At 55.2% G+C, this 21,343-nt stretch overlaps 1 protein-coding gene across 1 annotated transcript; it reads left to right on the plus strand.

Annotated features, from left to right (window-relative positions):
* The first annotated feature begins 4,588 nt into the window (after positions 1-4,588).
* On the plus strand, positions 4,589-19,829 carry SPATC1L (spermatogenesis and centriole associated 1 like). The gene is made up of 4 exons (XM_012780066.3): positions 4,589-4,912; positions 11,036-11,386; positions 18,408-18,559; positions 19,457-19,829. The coding sequence occupies exons 1-4, from the start codon at positions 4,711-4,713 to the stop codon at positions 19,781-19,783; spliced, it is 1,032 nt and encodes a 343-aa protein (XP_012635520.2). The 5' UTR covers positions 4,589-4,710; the 3' UTR covers positions 19,784-19,829.
* Positions 19,830-21,343: the final 1,514 nt, after the last annotated feature.

A 21,343-nucleotide genomic window follows, 5' to 3' on the forward strand; every position in this document is an offset into this window, starting at 1 on the left:
TGTTCAATTCATTGGTTAAGAAGGGGTGCATTCTTCTGTTCCACGAAGAGGACTTTTGTTACAGTTGGGCCGTGATGCAGAAGACCTGGCCCACCGGCCCTGGCAGAGGCGCGCTGAGCAGCACGCAGCAGCCACTCTGCGCACTCGCCCCCGAGGGGAAACATCTGCCTTAACACGACTGAAAAGCAGGTTCTCCGTCCTTTAAAGACTTTCGTTTATCAGGAACAGATTTTGAATATTCCGGAAGTTTTTCTCTGCAACCGTATTAGGTTTTCTTTGTTTTACTATGCCATAAACTTCAGATCCTTGAAATTTTGATATTAATATCAAAGTAGCCTCTAGGACGAGGAATAGTACCAGTAATAAGGGACATTTAGTAATGACAAGAGGGTCACTTTATCAAGACAGTCCTGAACACGTATGTACTCAGTAACAGCGTCAGAACACATGGAGCAAAGCTCCAGGACTGAAGAGGGTTAGACACATACACAGTGCACAACTGATAGTCGGAAGATCTGTGAGGATGTGGATTTGACCACGAGCTGACGGCATGTGTAGAACACATTACCTTGCGGTGGTGAAGCCGAGTTCTCCTCACGTGGACCATGCACCATACACACGTGTGCCGCGTCATGAGAAGACCCTCCAGAGATGGAAAAGGACAGAAATCGCAGACTGTGGTCTGACCACAGTGAAGTTAGAGTCAGCAACAAAGAGATTTGTAAAGTTCCAAATATTTGGACGTGAAACATCAGGCTTCCGAGTAAGCCGTGGTCACAGGTGAGAGCACGGGGAGCAATGTCGGGGACGGCCACTGCTGGCCCGAGCCTGACCTGGCAGCCACCGCGGTCGGGACAGTACAGTGGTGGAACAGCCGGTCGGGGGACAGATCGGGGGGCCCAGGCAGCCCACACGCACACAGCTGCATTTCGGCAAAGGAACAAAGGCAGCTCCACAGGGGAAGGACAGTCTTATCAACTCGTGGTGAAGCAGCCAAACATCCGTATGTGGAAAAGTGAATCTGGACACAGGCTTTGGACCCTGCACAAAGTCAACTCAACAGGGATGCAGACCTCAGTGTAAAACGCAAAACCATAAAACCCCTAGAACATCGGGTAGGAGAATCTAGATCCCTGTGGATTTGGCGATGATCATTTACATGTGACACTATGGGTACGATCCGTGAAAGGAAACATTGGTAAGTTGGACTTAATCAAAATTAAAAATCTCTGCTCTGCAAAAGACACTGTCGAGAGAATGAAACAAGTCAGAGACTGGGAGAAAATATCTAAAAAAGCACATCTGCTAAAAGACTGTTACCTGAAAGAACCCTTAAAACTCCACGATAAGAAAACAATGTGATTGCAGGGCGTGGCGGCTCGCACCTCTAATCCTAGCACTCTGGGAGGCCGAGGCGGGCGGATTGCTTGAGCCCAGGAGTTTGAGGTTGCTGTGAGCTAGGCCGACGCCACGGCACTCTAGTCTGGGCAACAGAGTAAGACTCTGTCTCAGAAAAAAAAAAGAAAACAACATGATAAAAACATGAGCCAAAGACCTTAACAGACATCTTCTCACCAAAGAAGATTAGCAGATGGCAAATGAGCATCTGAGAAGACACCCCATGTCACAGTGCACGCTAGCACACCTGGGTGCTCTAACACCTGTTCGCATGGCCCCATAGTAACAGGAACTCCCCCGACTGGTGGGATGTAAAATCGTGCAGCTGCTTTGAAAGGCAGTTTGGCAGCTTCTTACGAAACTGAATGTGCTCTTACCTTAGAATCCAGCCATCTCTCGGCATTCACGCAGAGGAGCTGAAAACTCGCGCCCACACAGAAACCCTTACAAGGATGTTTATAGTGCTCATATTCGTAATCGCCAAAACTTGGAAGCGCCCAGGACATCCTTCAGTAGGTGAGTGGGTAAACTGTGGCACGTCCAGAAGACGGAATATCATCCAGCACCAAAAAGAAACGCGCGACCGAGCCGTGGAAGGGCTTGGAGGAACCTTAGGTGCATGCGACTAAGTGGAAGAAGCCAGTCGGAAAGGCTGCGTGCGTGTGACTCCAACTGTGGGACATTCCAGAAAAGGCAGACGGTAGCAAGTGCAGTGGAGGTCAGGGCGGTGACTCTGCTCTGTGTGACGCTGCCATGGCGGGTGCGTGTCGTCACACATTTGTCCAAACCTGTGGAACATGTGTCACCAAGTGTGTACCCTGACGCAAGCCACAAACACTGGGTGATGATGACGCGTCAGTGTGGGGTCGGCAGCTCTCACAAGTGTCCCTCTGTGGGGCATGTTGATGCTGGGGAACGTGGTGCATGGGGGGGTGCTCTCTGTACCTTCCTCTCAACCCTGCTGTGAACCTAATACTATTCTAAAAGTAATTAAAGTCTTTAAGTGAGAAGGATGAAAGCATAAGGGAAATTAGAAAATATTTTCAGCTGAGTGAAAATTAAAATGTGACGTCAAGATTTGCGGGATGTACCTAAACAGGCTGTAAGTCAGTAACAAAGGCCTCAAGTCAGGGATCTGAGCTTCCCGCTTAAGAAGCTTAAACCACAGTAAGTAGAAAGGAAGGAAATACAAGAGCACAAGTCAAATGCAATAAGAAACAAAACATAACAGGGTAAATCAATGAATCCGGAAGTTGGTGCTTGGAAAAGATTAATGAGCCTGTAATTTGAGCAAGTAAAGAAGGAAACGGCCTGTATCGGGAATAAAAAGGTGCATAGCTGGGGACCCGACAGGCCGCGTCCAGCCTCTCTGCTGAGGTTGTGCTCCGCACGGCCCCCGAGACGCTGGCTCTGGGCACTCCACTCTCCTCACCCTGCCTCTGCGTGTCCTACGGAAGCTACCTGCGCACACGGCTTCTGCATGTCCACTTCTGGTTTCCTGTCTGGGATTGGGAGACTGCAGAGGGCATATCAAGGGGGTCTCCAGAATTGATGCCAGGATTCCACCACTTACAGGAAATGGGCAAATTCTGTGAAAGACAGTTGTTATCAAAGCGGACAGGAGAAAAAACAGAAAATTTAAGCAGCCTTGTATCTATTTAAGAAAATGAATTAGGAATTTAAAACTTTCCCAGGAGAAATCCAGACCCAGATGGGTTCGCTGGTGAAGTCAATCAAATATTTAAGAGTGAAGCAACGGTCCAACACAAACACCCAGGAGGTAGAGTAGGGACACTAGGCAGCTCACCGTGTGAAGCCCGTGTGACCAAACCAGACCCAGACATTACAAGGACAGGAGACTCGGGTCAGGTCCCTCATGAACACAGTGACACTTAACACATGTTAACAGCAGGATCCAGCAATGTGGCGGCAGTGAGGCATGGCGTGCAGCCTGTCCAAGCGCTGGCGGGTGCGTGGCTGGAGTGGTAGTGGCATCAGAGAAGGTTCCCTGGAGTGGGAAGAAGACAGCATCTTAAATATGGTGGCAGGGGCCGGGGGGACAGTGGCTCAAGTCCCCGCTGGCCTTAGGGAGGAGTGACCAGACCTGGTGTCCAGGAAGCCCCCGCACACCCTGCCTCAGTGGGCACTGAGTCCCGCTGCTCTGACCTGGGGATGGAGCCCCGTGGCTCTGGCTACGAGGCTGGTCTCAGGTTCCGTAAGGGGCGCCTGGGGTTTAGAAATCCCCCTTCTCCATAAAGCCTGCCTCTCCTTGCAGCGACTGTACGCTAGCTTGGCCGTCGGGCCCCTCCACCGCCCGCCCCAAGCGCCCTTGCTGTGGAGGGTGGAGGACACGTGTTCTCAGGCTGCATCCCCCACGAGGAGGAGGGGGAGACGCCCGGCTGCCTCTTGGCTGCCGGTAGAACAAGACCTGCAGAGCAGAGGGGCCAGGCTGAGTGTGTTTACCTCCCAAGTAATTGTGGAAGCCGAGAGTCGAGACGGTTTCACGGTGGTCTCAAGCAGGACCATGGCAGGGCTGTGCGTGATTGGTCCAGAGGCCTTCGCTCAGGGCCAGGTAGTGACGTGCCGTTAGCAGTGGTCGGCGTCTGAGACCCTCAGCGCGCGTGGTCCATGTGGTGGACACGGACGTCCTGCCCAGGCCCCTCCGGAGGGGATGTGGCCAGCAGGTGGCCTCTGACGGCCCCTCACTGCCCCCCTCCTTCCTCAGGGGCCCCAATGAGCATCGGCCCCTTGGGACTCGGCTGGCCTGCCTTCTGCCTCTGCCGGCCCCACAGAGCCAGGGACGCGCTGGGTCCGCTGCCTGGAGGCGAGTGCTGAGGCAGGTGTGGCAGCCCCGCCCCGGCCCCTCGGGGTGAGGGCAGAGTCCTGCTGTCCGGCTGTTCCTGAGTGGCCCCCTTGGCCCGCAGGTCCATCTCATGGTGTTCCAGGTGCGTGCTGGGCGGGCCCCTCACTTCTCTGCTCTCACCAGGCCAGGCCTGGTCCACGTTGGCCCCAAGGGACATCTGGGGGGAGGGGCGGCTGGGGCTGTCACCAGGGCCAGGCCTGGTCCACGTTGGCCCCAAGGGACATCTGGGGGGAGGGGCGGCTGGGGCTGTCACCAGGGCCAGGCCTGGTCCATGTTGGCCCCAAGGGACATCTGGGGGGAGGGGCGGCTGGGGCGGCGCCGCCTCTTTAAGGGCAGCGACATCACAAGGCGTGGAAGCCGGTGGAACTCCATGCAGCTGCACCTGTGGAGTCTGTGGGCTGGGACTCCACCTCCATGGGCTGAGCCGCAGGGGCGCGCCGGGGCACACCATGGCGGAGCGCAGCGAGCTGATGAGCAGGCTGATGAGCGAGAACGCGGACCTGAAGAAGCAGGTGCGGCTGCTGAAGGAGAACCAGATGCTGAAGCGGCTGCTCAACGAGAGCTGCCAGGAGAGCTGCGGCCGCACCGGCCGGGACCTGCTGTTCCCCAAGGCCCCCGGCTACCCCGAGGCCTGCTCCCCCGCGAGTGCAGGTGAGCCCGGCCTTGCGCACGGGTGCCGGGAGGTGGGGTGGCCGCGCAGGGCGGCAGGGCCTGGCCTGCAGATGCGGGTGGTCTGAGTCAGCCAGGACCACGCTGCCACTTCTGCTGCGGGTCCCCAGGGAGGGCCCCTCGCTCTGGGCCACCAAGGCCACACCCGGCCAGCGGGAGGAGCTCGGGGTTGGCCGCCGTCCCAGAAGGGCTCCCACGGGGGACAAGACGGGAATCACAGAGGCTGGTGGAACCCGGAAGGGGCAGCTGACCGTGCCCAGGAGCTGACCACTCCTGCGGTGGCCACAGGAACTTCACGCCTCTGTCATGCAGCATCTGCTCTCACGACATCTGCCAAAGTGAGCCTGGCGCCAAGGGTGCCCGGCCCAGAGGGAGGGCCCTGCCGAGTCGCTGTGGGGGTCCTGTCCCTGGGAGGGGCAGTGTGGGGTGCAGGGGTCAGTCCTGGCATCGGACCCTCAGTCTCCAGGGGCCTTGATGAGGGGTCTGCACGGCAGGGGCTCCTTGCCGGGGCGAGCAGGGGCGAGCGCCTCACCAGGAGGGGCCCAGAGTGTGCCACTGACACAGCACGGGGCTGAAGGCCCCAGTGTCCACAGGGCCCAAGTCCTGAGTCCCCAACAGCCACAGAGCCCCCCACGCCGGCCACCGGATGTTTGCCGCAGGGACTGGTGCTCGTGGCACGGGGCCGTACCAGTGAGTGTTGGTGCTGGGCTCACCGGCGTCCTGGAGGCCCGTGTGTCTTGTGGCTGCAGAGGTGCTTGTTTCCCAGTCCTGCGGGCACACCAGCACACCGAGGCCCTGTCCCCCTCCTTGTCCTGGCACAGGAATCACGTCGCACCTGGTTGGGCCTCCTCCGGGCTCAGAGCTGACCGTGTGCTTGGCCGCCCAGAGTGCTGGGGTCCTCCCCTATATAGGCCATGCTGTCTGGAGAGGGGCCGGGGTCTCCGTGACCATGGCCAGCACCCCCTCCCGCAGCCCCCAGCAAGCCCAGATCTGGTGGGACCCTGACTCAGGGCAGCCCCCGCCCGGGGCCACCGCGCCTCCCGCAGAGCCTGGCAGCCCAGCTCAGGGTGGGCCCAGTGCATCCTCGCCAGGGAGGGGCCTGGCCAGGGCCGCCCTCTCCATTCTGGGCCTGAGCCGGCCAGTGCTTGGGGATGTTCCCGGCCTCCAGGACTCCAGAAAACCGGCGCTGAGCTCATGCAGTAAGACGAGTTCATAGGGAGCAGGAACCGTTCCCAAGAGTCCCTGAGCGGCTGTGTTCAGAGCAGGACGTGTGCTTTAGAAACCTGTTCTTACTTATTCAGTAACGTGCTCATGGTTGGAGTTAAAGTTCTTCAGCCCCCAGGTAAATAACCCTGCAAAAAGTTTTTTTTTTTAATTTTTTTAAATTTAGGGTTATTTCCTTTGGCTTTATTTTTCTAAAAGTAGAATCACTCATTTAGAAGGAAGGGATATATTTTTTACATACATTTTAATGGCATTTTTACCTATTTATCCTTTAAATATCCTTGATGGTTTCATACATTGCAGTTATATTAAGCTATTTTTTGGGTAGAGATAGGGTCTCACTATGTTGCCCAGGCTGATCTGGAACTCCTGCCTCAGCCTCCCAAGGCGCTGGGATTGTGGCATGAGCCACTGCGCCCAGCCTATATGAGGCCGTCCTGGCCCGTAAGTCTGTTCAGCTACTTCCCACATGTGCATCTTTCACGTTTATCAATAAGGCGTAAGTTTGACAGGCTAACTTAACATTCTTGATGCATTTCACGTCATTCATCGCGATTGTGGGGCGCCGTCTTGCCCAGCGTGTCCGCAGAGTGGTCAGCGTCGGCATGCAGGAGGCTGCTGATTTGTGGGCGTGCGTCCCCGTCCAGCCACTCCCTGAGGTTGTCACTCCACCACGGTTTCTAGTCCATCCTCTCACATTTCCTGTCTACACTGGCAGGATTTGCAATGTCCATTTTAGGTGAGGTTCCAGCACAGGCCCTTCCAATTCTGCCTCTGCCTTTGTGACCCAGCACCCAGTTCCCGCCTAGACTCACTGGGCTTCCTGGGGACGGAGGAGGGGGCTCCGCGTCCCCTGCCCCTGGTGGAGGCTTGACCGGCGTGGAGGGGCACTGGCCAATCTCCCAGGGTGGAGGGGCACCGGCCGGTCCCCCAGGGTGGAGGGGCACCGGCCGGTCCCCCAGGGTGGAGGGGCACCGGCCGGTCCCCCAGGGTGGAGGGGCACCGGCCGGTCCCCCAGGGTGGAGGGGCACCGGCTGATCTCCCAGGGTGGAGGGGCACTGGCCGGCGCCGGGGAACAGTCCTTTCAGCCCTTCAGTGCTAAAGACCAAAAGCGACTGAGGAACGGCTCATGTGTTCAGTTTTGTGACCCTGTCTCGGTATCAGCGGTGGTGCCCTCAGCTTTCCCTGGGGCCTGTCCGTGGGGACCTGCTGCCACACAGCTGCTGGGCTCTGCCTCTCGCAGTCTGCTCCCGGCCAGGTTTGGAGAAGGTTTCGTGCCATTATTTCTGGACTCTATTTTTATGTGAGCCTGGCTACGGTTTTCTTTCTGGGGTTGTCTTTGTGGGAATTTGATAGTGAAATTGTGACAAAGTTTGAACCTTAACTGAGCATTTTTTAATTTTTTTTTTTTTGGAGACAGAGTCTTACTCTGTTTCCTAGGCTAGAGTGAGTGCCATGGCATCAGCCTAGCTCACAACAAACTCAAACTCCTGGGCTCAAGTGATCCTCCTGCCTCAGCCTCCCAGGTAGCTGGGATTACAGGCATAGGCCACCATGCCCGGCTAATTTTTTCTATATATTTTTAGTTGGCCAATTAATTTCTTCCAATTTTTAGTGGAGATAGGGGTCTCGTTCTTGCTCAGGCTGGTCTCGAACTCCTGACCTTGAGCAATCCGCCCACCTTGGCCTCCCGGAGTGCTAGGATTACATGTGTGAGCTGCAGTGCCCGGCCTTAACTGAGCATCTTTTAATATTTTCCAGACTTCCAACTGGTTTTTTGTGATGCAGGGGTGAGGAATTGCCTGGGAACTTGACAGAGCTTGCCCCAGACCTCCCGGGCCCGTAGCCCTTTGGGGATCATTGTCCTATAACTTTTAGATTTTTCTTCTTTGTTTATTGGTTAATTTAGGCTATTTATTAAGCCATTTAAAAGTAATTTCTAGCTGGGTGTGGTGGCTCATGCCTGTAGTCCCAGCACTTTGGGAGGCCCAGGAGGAGGATGGCTTGATGCCAGGAATTTGAGAGCAGCCTGAACAACATAGCAAGATCCTGTCTCTACAAAAACTTACAAAGTCAGCTGGGTGTGTTGGTGTGTGCCTGTGGTCCTCGCTACTTGGGAGGCTGAGGCAGGAGGCTTGCCCAAGCCCAGGAGTTCAAGGTTATACTGAATTGCACTCCAGCCTGGGAGACAGAGCAAGATCGTATCTCTTAAAAAAAAAAGTAATTTCCCAGAAGATACTTTTTATTTATTGAAATTGTAAATTAAGATACAATTGGTTGGGACAGCACCAATCCTGTTAAAAAAAAAAAAGATACAATTGTTAACCAAAAGAGATAGAATCGAATAAAAAAGAAAAAATAAATAAAGAAAATGAAATATTATTTTTAAAAAAATACAATTGTGGGTAACAGGAATGTTAAGTCCCTGGGTGGGAGGCAGTGGGGCCTGGCTGGTACCCGCGTGGGCGGGAGGCAGGCCACACACACAGGACTTTGCTGCTTTTGAACTTTTTTTCTCTTTGAAAACATTTCTGGGGCCAGATTAGTTGGTTCTTTCATAGACACATTTTAAGATATAATTTTTTGACATAGTTCTTAACACTGTTGTCAAATATGGATATACTTTGTTGCTAGGAGAATAAACTCAGGGGTAGAAAGGGGTTTCATGAGCCATAAAGGAACAGGTAAGTTAAACTTCACCAGGGGTTAGGGAACGCCCACGTGACCTCAGCAGCCTGGGTTGGGAAGACCAGGTGCTGGTGAGGTTACGGGATCAGCAGCTGCGGGTGGACACGGACCTTCCACTGTCAGCGTGGGAAGCAGAGAAGGAGAAATGCGCACGCTCCTGAGCCCAGGTGTGGGCGGTGGAGGACGCCCCTGAGCCCAGGTGCGGGCGGTGGAGGACGCCCCTGAGCCCAGGTGTGGGCTGTGGAGGACGCCCCTGAGCCCAGGTGCGGGCTGTGGAGGACGCCCCTGAGCCCAGGTGTGGGCTGTGGAGGATGCCCCGAGCCCAGGTGCGGGCTGTGGAGGACGCTCCTGAGCCCAGGTGTGGGCGGTGGAGGACGCCCCTGAGCCCAGGTGTGGGCGGTGGAGGACGCCCCTGAGCCCAGGTGCGGGCGGTGGAGGACGCCCCTGAGCCCAGGTGTGGGCTGTGGAGGACGCCCCTGAGCCCAGGTGTGGGCTGTGGAGGACGCCCCTGAGCCCAGGTGTGGGCTGTGGAGGATGCCCCGAGCCCAGGTGCGGGCTGTGGAGGACGCCCCTGAGCCCAGGTGTGGGCAGTGGAGGACGCCCCTGAGCCCAGGTGCGGGCGGTGGAGGACGCCCCTGAGCCCAGGTGTGGGCTGTGGAGGACGCCCCTGAGCCCAGGTGTGGGCTGTGGAGGACGCCCCTGAGCCCAGGTGTGGGCTGTGGAGGACGCCCCTGACCCCTGGTGTGGGCTGTGGAGGACGCCCCTGAGCCCAGGTGTGGGCTGTGGAGGACGCCCCTGAGCCCAGGTGTGGGCTGTGGAGGACGCCCCTGAGCCCAGGTGTGGGCTGTGGAGGACGCCCCTGAGCCCAGGTGTGGGCTGTGGAGGACGCCCCTGACCCCTGGTGTGGGCTGTGGAGGACGCCCCTGAGCCCAGGTGTGGGCTGTGGAGGACGCCCCTGAGCCCAGGTGCGGGCTGTGGAGGACGCCCCGAGCCCAGGTGCGGGCTGTGGAGGACGCCCCTGAGCCCAGGTGCGGGCTGTGGAGGACGCCCCTGAGCCCAGGTGCGGGATGTGGAGGACGCCCCTGAGCCCAGGTGCGGGCTGTGGAGGACGCCCCTGAGCCCAGGTGTGGGCTGTGGAGGACACCCCTGAGCCCAGGTGTGGGCTGTGGAGGACGCCCCTAAGCCCAGGTGTGGGCTGTGGACGACGCCCCTGAGCCCAGGTGTGGGCGGTGGAGGACGCCCCTGAGCCCAGGTGTGGGCTGTGGAGGACGCCCCTGAGCACCCAAGAAGGCTGGTTACAGCTTTCCTTTTATAAAAACCTGGAAATAGGCCGGGCGCGGTGGCTCACGCCTGTAATCCTAGCACTCTGGGAGGCCGAGGCGGGTGGATCACTCGAGGTCAGGAGTTCAAAACCAGCCTGAGCAAGAGCGAGACCCCGTTTCTACTTTAAATAGAAAGAAATTAATTGGCCAACTAATATATATAGAAAAAATTAGCCGGGCATGGTGGCACAGGCCTGTAGTCCCAGCTACTCGGGAGGCTGAGGCAGGAGGATCGCTTGAGCCCAGGAGTTTGAGGTTGCTGTGAGCGAGGCTGACGCCACGGCACTCACTCTAGCCTGGGCAACAAAGCGAGACTCTGTCTCAAAAAACAAAACAAAACAAAACAAAAAAACCTGGAAATAGCCCCATGTCCACCAACAGGGCAATGATAAAATGTCACTGTGTGCGCATGTATGTGCACATGTGTGCTCAAGTGTACACGTGTGCTGAGAAATGGCCAAACGAGCCAGGTAGCTACCAGATGACTTGAGATGGGCAAACTGTTAAGAGGTGATGCCGTAGCAGAAAGTTCTGTGCAGAGCAAAACACACCGGGGACACATTTGTATGAAACGAGAGGGGCTTGCAGAAGCCGCTCCGTGGCCTGTGGCTGCACACGTGGGCAGGAGCTCATGGTGGTGGTGGTGCCCTGTGCCCGTGGGCAGCGCGGGGCCTGCAGCCACTTCGCCCTCCTCCAGCAGCTCCTCCTCAAGAGGCTGGGGGGACGCAAGAGGGCTCTGAAGCCGGGAAAACGCCAGCCGGCCTCAGGGCTTGGGGCTGGGTGTGAGAGGGTGCCCTAAGGTGTCCTCGCACCTTCTTGGGATATCTTAGGAGCATCAGCCTGACTTCTCGTCCCTTTCCTCCCGCCCCAGTTCCAGATTTCGGAAGGTTCGCCAGTGTCCCCGACGTGCCCTCCCAGCTGCAGACGTCCTCCCTGGAGGACCTGCTGTGCTCGCATGCGCCCCTCTCCAGCGAGGACGACAGCTCCCCAGGCTGCGCCGTCCCCTCCCAGGCGCCCTTCAAGGCCTTCCTCAGCCCCCAGGAGCTGCGCACCCCCCGAGACAACGACGGGATGCTGTCCCCACTCCTGAGCCCCTTGCAGAACTCGCTGGGTGACAAGGCCATGCTGGAGCCCAGGGGCACAGCCCGGCCCAAGAAGGTGTGCTTCTCGGAGAGCAGCCTGCCCACCGGGGACAGGCCCAGGAGGAGCTACTACCTCAGCGGTACGGTGGGCTCAGGGGCACCTGGTGGGCCCGGCTTCTCCATCTGGGTGGGGAGAGCCGGGCGGGAGGCCAGGGTCCAGGGCTGTCCTGTCCTCATCTTCTGCCCGTCTTTTTATTAAAAAATTGGGGCTAGGAACAGTGGCTCATGCCTGTAATCCTAGCACTCTGAGAGGCCGAGGTGGGAGGATCACTCAAGGTCAGGAGTTTGAGACCAGCTTGAGCAAGAGTGAGACCCCGTCTCTACTAAAAATACAAAGAAATTAATTGGCCAACTAAAAATATATAGAAAAAATTAGCCGGGCACGGTGGCACATGCCTGTAGTCCCAGCGACTCAGGAGGCTGAGGCAGGAGGATTGCTTGAGCCCAGGAGTTTGAGGTTGCTGTGGGCTAGGATGATGCCACGACACTCACTCTACCCCGGGCGACAGAGTAAGACTCTGTCTCAAAAAAAAAAAAAAAAAAAAAAAAAAAATTGGGTTGCTCCTCTGCTTCCTGTGGAGTTTTAAGAGTTCTTTATGTATTCTGGGTACAAGTCTCTTTCTGGGTATATATTTTGCAGACATGGGCTTCTGGTCTATGGTTTTTCCATTTTCATAATAATGTTTTTTGATAAGCAAAACTGTTTAAATTGCTGAAGTCCAGTTTACTGATTTTCTTTGGTATTTCATGCTTTTTATGTTCAATTTAAGAAATCTTTGCCAAACCAAAGGTCACAAAGATTCTCTCCTATGTGTTTTTCTAGAAATTTTATAGCTTTAGGTTTTGCATTTAGGTCTCTGGGCAACCCAAGTTAATTTTTGTGTATCGTGGTGTGAGGTTTGCATATAGATACCCACTTCTTCTAGCACTAGAGCTTGAACAGATTATCCTTTTCCAATCGATTGCCTGGACAGTTTTGTCAAAAATCCATTGTCCATACGTGTGTGAGTCTGTTTCCAGACTTTCCATGTGGTTCCATTTATCTATGTTGGGTCCACGTGTGTGAGATTCCTGTAGCTTTATAATAAGACTATAAATCAGATAATGTAAGTTCTTTAACTTTGTCCTCCTTTTTCAATATTTTTCTGGCTATTTTAGGTCCTTTGCATTTCCATACAAATTTTAGAATTAGCTTGTCCATTTCTACAAAAAAATCTTGCTGGGATTTTGATCGAGATTATCCTGGGCCTATAGACCAATTAGATCAATTTTCAGAGAAATGACACCTTAGCAACATTGGCTCCTTTGATGAACACTATAAGTATCTGTTCATTTAAGTCTTTAACAATTTTATCAGCAATGTTTTATAGTTTTCTATGTACACATCTTAGTATTATATATATGTGTGTGTGTGTGTGTGTGTGTGTTTTTCTTTGAGACAGAGTCTTACTCTGTTGCCCAGGCTAGAGTGCAGTGATGTCATCATAGCTCACTGCAACCTCAAACTCCTGGGCTCAAGTGATCCTTCAGCTTCAGCTTCCTGAGTAGCTGGGACTACTAGCACCACCTCCATGCCTGGCTAATTTTTTTATTTTTAGAAGAGATGGGGTCTCACTTTTGCTTAGGCTGGTCTCCAACTCCTGAGCTCAAGTGACCCACCCGCCTCATCTTCCCAGAGTGCTGGGGTTACAGGCCTGAGCCACTGCTCCCAACCAGTATTTCATATTTTTTGATGCTACAATAAATCATATTTTTTTTATCAGTATGAAATTCTGATGTTTGTTTCCAGTATACAGTAACACAGCTGAGCTTTATATGTTTTCCCACGTGATGGTTAAGTTTGTAGACCAAGTTGACTGGGCCACAGGGCAGCCGTTATTCTGAGTGTGTTTGTGAGGGCGTTTTTGTGTGAGATTAACATTTAAGTTGGTAGAATGAATGGAGCAGGTTGCCCTCCCCATGCGAGTGGGCCTCACCCCGTCAGTGGCGTGGCACGAAAGGCCGACCCTCCCTCTAGTAGGAGAGAACCGCTGCCCACCTGCTGCGGGACTCACAGGGCACGTGGGCTCTCCACTGGCCGGCTGCAGCCCCGGTGATCTTCTGGTTTTTTTTTGAGACAGAGTCTCACTGCGTTGCCCGGGCTAGAGTACTGTGGCATCAGCCTAGCTCACAGCAACCTCAAACTCCTGGGCTCAAGCGATTCTCCTGCCTCAGCCTCCTGAGTCGCTGGGACTACAGGCATGCGCCACCATGCCCGGCTAATTTTTTTTCCTCTATATATTTTTAGTTGGCCAATTAATTTCTTTGTATTTTTAGTAGAGATGGGGTCTCGCTCTTGCTCAGGCTGGTTTTGAACTCCTGACCTTGAGTGATCTGCCCACCTTGGCCTCCCAGAGTGCTAGGATTACAGGCATGAGCCACCATGCCCAGCCCCCGTGATCTGAGCCAGTTCCTCATGGTGATCTCATCACACACACACCTCTTGTTGGTTGTGTTTCTCTGAGGAACCCTGACTAACACCGCCTTATAGCCTGACACCTTACTAAACTAATTCATTTGTTCTAGTAGATTTTTCTGTAGATTCCTTAGGATTTTCTTTTTTTTCTTTTTTGAGACAGAGTCTCACTTTGTTGCCCAGGCTAGAGTGAGTGCCATGGCGTCAGCCTAGCTCACAGCAACCTCAAACTCCTGGGCTCAAGCAATCCTGCTGCCTCAGCCTCCTGAGTAGCTGGGACTACAGGCATGTGCCACCATGCCCGGCTAATTTTTTCTATATATATTAGTTGGCCAATTAATTTATTTCTATTTATAGTAGAGATTGGGTCTCACTCTTGCTCAGGCTGGTTTCGAACTCCTGACCTTGAGCAATCTGCCTGCCTCGGCCTCCCAGAGAGCTAGGATTACAGGCATGAGCCACTGTGCCTGGCCTTCCTTAGGATTTTCCATAGAGATGATTATGTTGTTTGTGAATGAAGACAAGTTTATTGTGTCATTCCCAATTTGTATGCTGTTTCTTTCTTTTTCTTGTCTTATTGCACTAGCTAGAAGTGCTAGAACAATGTTGAAAAGCAGTGGTGACGGTGGACACCCTTGTCTTTTCCTGATGCAGGGAAGCTTTCAGCCCAGAACCATCCTCACTGGCTGAGGTTTCTGCGACGTCCTTCATCAGGCCGAGATGTTCCCTTTAAGTTCTGGTTTGTTTATTTATCATGATGGATGCTGGATTTTATCAGATGCTTTTTTTTGCATCTATTGAGATGAGCATTTGGTTTTCATTTGTAATCTGTTATTATGGTACATCATAGTTGTTGATTTTTGAGTGTTAAACCAACCTTCTATCCCTGAGATAAAACCCATTTGGTCATGACGTAATAATGTAGTATTTTTTGTGCTGTTAGATTCAGTCTGCTAAAATTTTGTTAAGAATTTGAGCTACCTATGAGGGATGGTGTTCTGTAGTTTTCTTGTAATATCATTTTCTGGTTTGGGTATCAGGTGAGTGTTGGCCTGAGGAATGAAGTGGAATGTACTTCCTGCCCTTTAATTATCTAGAAAAGTTTGTGTCGAATTGGTATCATTTATTCCTTAAATGTTTGGCAGAATTCAGCACCGAAAACACCTGAGCCTTGAATTGTCTCTGTAGGAATGTTTTTCCCCTCTATAAATTCCATTCTATTGCCGTGTTGACTGAAATTAAAGCTGTCGAAGCAGAAACAATTTGGTAGAGGTTTATTGGAAGCCAGTGTGAGGATCCACTTGAGAAAACACACCAGCAAGTTTGGGGATTTCCGTCTGTCACAAGCTGGAATATCCAGGAGGAGGTCGGGGACTCGTCACACCGGGGCTGTCCCTGCCCGTTGGAAGGCCCCGTGCGGAAGTCACGCTCGCTGGGTGCATCTCGCAACGCACAGGCTGAACGTCTCTGTGCAGGATGACCAGTGAAGCTGCGATTCCTGGTGCGCTGATCAACGTGCCAGCAAGTTGAGGAACTCGTGGCGAGGTTCTTTACTCAGGGACAGGATGTCACCATGGACCACGAGACCTTCCCAAGATGGGTTGATTTGAAAGCCAATTTACTTTTAAGCTGTCAGACGTGATCTGCAGGCTGTCAGACGTAAGGCTGTTCAAATCATTTATTTCTTCCTGAGTGAACTCTGACAGTCAGTGTCTTTTAAAGAATTGGTCCATTTCACCTAAGTTGTTGAATTCATCGGCATAAAGTTATTCCTAATATTTCCTTATTATCCTTTTAACGTCTGTGGGGGTGTCACCTCCAATTTCTGACAGTGGCAATTTCTGTCCTTTCTTTTTTACCCTAAGTCTGGCTAGGGATGTATCCATTGCATTGACTCTTTTATTTGAAGGATTGGTTTTTAGCTGGACCCTAGAGGACGTGGGCTGGACTAGATGTCATTTCTAGAACATTTCAGGGATAGCACATTTCTTCTGCCTAACTTATGTTTTAGAGAGAAGGGCAGGGGGAAAGAGCTCGATTCCTGGTCAGAGAACCGCAGATACCAGGGGAGCTTGCACCCTGCTCACGCTGTCTGCCCTGATGTGCTCCTGGGGGCTTCTGGCTCTCATCCCCAACTCCTCACTGGCTCTCTGCGGCCCTGTGACCGGGAGAGACATGCAGGAGAAACTACAAGATGTTGTTGAATGATGCTAAAGAAGACCTAAATAAATAGAAAAGGTTCTTATATTCATGGATCAGAAGACTTCGTATTGTTCAATAGTCAATAATTTTTTTTTTTTGAGACAGAGTCTCACTTTGTTGTCCAGGCTAGAGTGAGTGCCGTGGCGTCAGCCTAGCTCACAGCAACCTCAAACTCCTGGGCTCGAGTGATCCTTCTGCCTCAGCCTCCCGAGTAGCTGGGACTACAGGCATGTGCCACTATGCCCGGCTAATTTTATATATATATATATCAGTTGGCCAATTAATTTCTTTCTGTTTATAGTAGAGACGGGGTCTCGCTCTTGCTCAGGCTGGTTTTGAACTCCTGACCTTGAGCAATCCGCCCGCCTCGGCCTCCCAAGAGCTAGGATTACAGGCGTGAGCCACAGCGCCCGGCCTAATAGTCAATAATTTTGATGGGGATTGCCTTGATTTATAGAATCCCAGCTGGCTCCTTTGCAGAAATTGATGAGCTGAACCTTAAATTCACGCAGAAATGCAGGGTACCCAGAGCAGGCAAAGCCACCTTGAAGGAGAGCAGAGCAGAAGGGCTCACACCCCCACTGCAGGAGAGCGCTGCAAACACCGTGTGGCGCTGCCGTAGGACATACGTCCAGGCCTGGGATATGGAATTGAGAGTCCAGAAACAAACCCGGGCACTCGCAGTTTGGACAAGAGCGCCAAGACAGCGGCAGAGACAGAACAGTCTGTACCAGTGGTGCTGGGGCATTGGACATCCACGTGCAGAAGAATGAAGTTGGATCCTTGCTTCACACCACACACAGAAATTAATGAAAAATGGATCCAAGACCGAAGTCTAACAGAGCTGAGATCATAATAAAACTCTTAGAAGAAAACAGGGTTGCATCTTCACAGCCTTGGATTTGGTGATGCATTCTTAGATATGCACCAAAAGCATAAGCAACAAAGGAAAAATACGTTATCAGAAGTAAAAACTTTTGTGCTTCAAATGACAGTATCAAGGCCAGGCACGGTGGCTCACCCCTGTAATCCTAGCACTCTGGGAGGCCGAGGCGGGAGGATCACTCAAGATCAGGAGTTCGAAACCAGCCTGAGCAAGAGTGAAACCCCATCTCTACTAAAAATAGAAAGAAATTAATTGGCCAACTAAAAATATATAGAAAAAATTAGCCAGGCACGGTGGTGCATGCCTGTAATCCCAGCTACTCGGGAGGCTGAGGCAGGAGGATCGCTTGAGCCCAGGAGTTTGAGGTTGCTGTGAGCTAGGCTGATATCATCGCACTCTAGCCCGGGCAACAGAGTGAGACTCTGTCTCACAAAAAAAAAAAAAAAAAAAAAAAAAAGTAAAGAAAAGAAAAAACGACAGTGTCAAGAGGGTGAAAAGTCAGCCCAGCGTGTGAAAGAAAATATTTATAAATCAGGTGTCAATAGCGGACTGGCATCCACCATGAGTAGGACGCTGAGTGTCACGTGTGGGTTGCTGTTCGAGGTGGGGAGACATCCACAGGCGGCAGGGCCGGGCTGGCCCCCAGTGGCCGATCCTACAAGATCTCGCCCAGCCAACAGTGCTGGGATGTGGACCAGGAATCGTGTTTGGAAAAGTTCCGGGGGCTTTAGACAAAGTTTCAGATCTGGGTTGTGACGTGTCTCCCGTAGGGACGAAAGAGCAGCCTGTGGACGTGACGGTCCACGTGGGGCTCACTCCTGGGAGGGCAGAGGCCTTGGGGTGCGCGGGGCGGGGGGCGCCTCGTGCAGCCGTGCTGTGCCCCTTGGGTTCCACGCTGACCTGGGCTGGGCCTGAGTCCATCACCCAGATTCAGACACATCTTATTTTTCAAAGAGCTCGCAGCTTCCACGGGTGTGGTGAGCCCAGCTCTTTGTGGATGACCCCAGTGGCGTCGGAGCCCAGGGTGGGGAGCGGGATTTGGAAGCAGGTTGGGGGGGCTGTCAGAGCCCTGTCCTGAGCAATGTCACGGAAATAGTTAAGAATGGAATCTCCTGCCCCCCCAGCCGTCCTCTCCGCAGGTGTAGGAAGAGTGCAAGGGTTTTATTATTGAGTAAACGTTAATCAGCCCTCGATGCCCAGAGGTTGCTAAGACAGAGACTCTCACCGGCCCTTTCTCCTGGCCAGGCAGTGACAGGGGACAAGAAAGCATGCCAGAGGCTCCCCAGCCTTTTAAAAAAGTTTACCCGCCCAAAGGGGCAGAGAAAGGAGCTGCCCTTACACGTTTCCCAAGGAAACACTCTAAGAACAGGGAGGAGGGAAAAGGTCTTTTGCCCTTTGGCTCCCAAAAGTTCTCCTGTTTTCTGAGGTTCGTATTTTCCCTGAGGGTGGGGGTGGGGGAGGAGAGGGGCCGAGACGGGGGCAGTGGGTCCTGGGGTGCGGCAGGTGTGGCTGCCCTGGCCTTGCCCTGCCCCGAGCCTTGCCTGCGTCTCCCCGGCAGAGATCCAGAGCTTCGCGGGCACCGAGAAGGACGGGCGCATCGTTGGGGAGATCGCCTTCCAGCTGGACCGGCGTATCCTGGCCTACGTCTTCCCCGGCGTGACGCGGCTCTATGGCTTCACCGTGTCCAACATCCCAGAGAAGATCAAGCAGGTGCGCCCCTTGGCCCAGGACCCTCACCGCCGGGGCAGGGGTCCGCGGCTTCACAACTGGACAGTCCCGGGAGGCTCCCGGCCCCAGGCTTCATGGCACAGTGCCTGTGCTCAGTGCTTGTGCTTGGTGCTTGTGCTCGGTGCCTGTGCTCAGTGCCTGTGCTGGGGGCTTGTGCTTGGTGTCTGTGGTCAGTGCTTATGCTCAGTGCCTGTGCTCAGTGCTTGTGTTCAGTGCTTGTGCTCAGTGCCTGTGCTGGGTGCCTGTGCTGGGGGCTTGTGTTCGGTGCTTGTGCTCGGTGCCTATGCTCAGTGCCTGTGGCTTGTGCTCAGTGCCTGTGCTCAGTGCTTGTGTTCAGTGCCTGTGCTGGGTCCCTGTGCTTGGTGACTGTGGTCGGTGCTTGTGTTCAGTGCTTGTGCTTGGTGCTTGTGCTTGGTGCCTGTGCTCAGTGCTTGTGTTCAGTGCCTGTGCTGGGTCCCTGTGCTTGGTGACTGTGGTCGGTACTTGTGTTCAGTGCTTGTGCTTGGTGCTTGTGCTTGGTGCCTGTGCTCAGTGCTTGTGCTTCGTGCCTGTGCTTGGTGCTTGTAAGGTGCTCAAGGCAGAGGCCTGACTCCTGTTCCTGACACTGTCCGTGCAGACTCGGCCAGGCGGGATTCCCCCATCCAAGCTGCCCCTACCCTCATCCACATGGGGCCAGAGGCCACCCTGCCCCCAGTGCCCCAGCCCCGTGGGGTCCCCGGAATTGCCTGGCACTACAGTGGGCCCCCCTCACCCCCACAACCTGTGCACCGTGACCCCGGGCCTCCCTCCCGCCCGCCCCTAGCATTGTGTCCCCCAACCTCCGTGCTCCCCACTGTGCGCTGCGACCGGCCCCACCCCTACTGTGCTCTGTGTCCCCAGACCTCCATCAAGTCCCTGGACGGCTCCGTGGACGAGAAGAAGCTGCGCGAGCTGACCCACCGCTACCTGACGCTCACGGCGCGGCTGGAGAAGCTGGGCTACAGCCGCGACGTGCACCCCGTGTTCAGCGAGTTCCTCATCAACACCTACGGCATCCTGAAGCAGCGGCCCGACCTGCGCGCCAACCCGCTGCACAGCAGCCCGGCGGCGCTGCGCAAGCTGGTCATCGACATCGTGCCGCCCAAGTTCCTGGGCGACTCGCTGCTGCTGCTCAACTGCCTGTGCGAGCTCTCCAAGGAGGACAGCAAGCCGCTCTTCGCCTGGTGAGCCCGCGGCGCCGCCGCCTTCCCTGCAATAAACGTGTTTGTTCAAACCTGGGGGCCAAGGTGCCTCCTGCGCGTCCCCCCCGAGGGGGAAGGGCCGCCCGGCCGCGCCGACCACGCCTGGGAGCGGGCGCCTCCGCGGACCGAGCTGCCCGGTGCCCGCAGCCCGCGCCGCCCGCCCGCGGACCTGTTGCACTTTATTAAAGTCATCTATTTACCTGCCGCTTCACCTCTGCTCTTTGAGGGCGCGGAGAGCGCCTGGGTCCCTGCGGCGCCTGCAGGAGGTGCCGGCGGGCGCTCGGCCACGCGGGGAGAGGCCTGGCGGGGCCTGCAGGACGGCACCCAGCTGCCCTGCGCTCCAGAGTGCGGCGGCGTCCGTGCACGGTCCGGTCCGGCCCTTGTAAGGACCGAGCAGGCTCCTGCGGGCGGCCGTGGGCTCTGCAGGGCCGGAAGACGCAGCGCGGAGGGATTCCGGCGGGGCCCAGCAGCCCACCCCGCCCGGCGCGCTCTGCTTGGGAGCTGACTGTGAAGCACGCGGCCCAGGGAGGGGCCGTCTGGGACCCTCGCCGGGGAAGCAGGGAGTCCACCCCCAAGCGCCAGGGGCCACCTCCCTGCAGAAGCAGGAGCAGGAGCAGGACCCACGGCCAGGCCGGCCCGGGCGCTAGCACGGCCTCGGAGGACCTGCAGGGGCGCAGGGCCACCTGGTTCCAAGGCCCTGGAGTGGCATCAGCACGTTAGGAGATGGGACCCAGCCCGGTCCCTGTGCTGTCTGAGCACCCAGGGGGTGCGCTGGCTCCCGCGGGGGACCCTGCTCTGACGGCTGCTGCTGGGCGGCCTGGGTCGGGGCAGGCGAAACCCACGCCCGGCAGGAGGGGCAGGCCAGGGGGCTCTGCCTGGGTGGCACCCTCGGCCCACCCGTCCACAGAGTGCCGGGCCGGGCTGGGGCAGGGCTGGGAGGCAGGTGCGCATGGAACTTTCTGGAAGGCTGTGCAGTAGGGAGGGTGGAGACCAGCCCTGCATTTTTTCTTACTGTCCCATAAAAATGAGAGGAAATGGGGCAGGGGTACGGAGGCCAAGTCCTCTGCCCACGGAGGGCACGGGCTGGGCCTGGCTCCCACGCCCACAGCCCAGGTGGCCACGTGAGCTCTTTGGGATTCTTGTGCGTAGAGATTCGTGTCTTGGCCACGTTTGTTTATTCTGTCACATGTGTTTTGTACTCTGGGTTATGAAGTTGCTGGCCTGGGGTCCGCAGGCCTGGCCTGTGGTCGGAGGTCAGTGGGCACCGGCTGGGATCCTCCTTCCCACAGGTGGTCCGTGGAGGCCCCTATTCAGGAGTTAGTTATAGCACCTACTCCTGACCTGGCTCTCCTACCCGACAGGTGGCTTCTCTGGGCCCTGGGGACAGGGGCAGGCCCGGCCTTGGCACCGGCCCAGGGTCTGGCCGTGGGTGGGCAGCTCCTGTCTCTGTCGTGGTGTGAGGACGGAGGGGCTGGAGTTTCTGGCCGACCCCACGAGGGGCGCCTGACCTCCCAGCCAGTGTGGTCCCCACGCGTCCCATGGACGG

This window comes from Microcebus murinus, chromosome 1 (assembly GCF_040939455.1).
Source record: "Microcebus murinus isolate Inina chromosome 1, M.murinus_Inina_mat1.0, whole genome shotgun sequence".
Lineage (NCBI taxonomy): Eukaryota > Metazoa > Chordata > Mammalia > Primates > Cheirogaleidae > Microcebus > Microcebus murinus.

Excerpts from the sequence above, each read along its gene's own strand:
- SPATC1L (XM_012780066.3), top strand. The coding sequence starts at position 4,711 with ATGGCGGAGCGCAGCGAGCTGATGAGCAGGCTGATGAGCGAGAACGCG. Across the intron at positions 11,387-18,407 it reads GAGGAGCTACTACCTCAGCG|AGATCCAGAGCTTCGCGGGC; the intron begins GTACGGTGGGCT and ends TCTCCCCGGCAG. Across the intron at positions 18,560-19,456 it reads TCCCAGAGAAGATCAAGCAG|ACCTCCATCAAGTCCCTGGA; the intron begins GTGCGCCCCTTG and ends CTGTGTCCCCAG.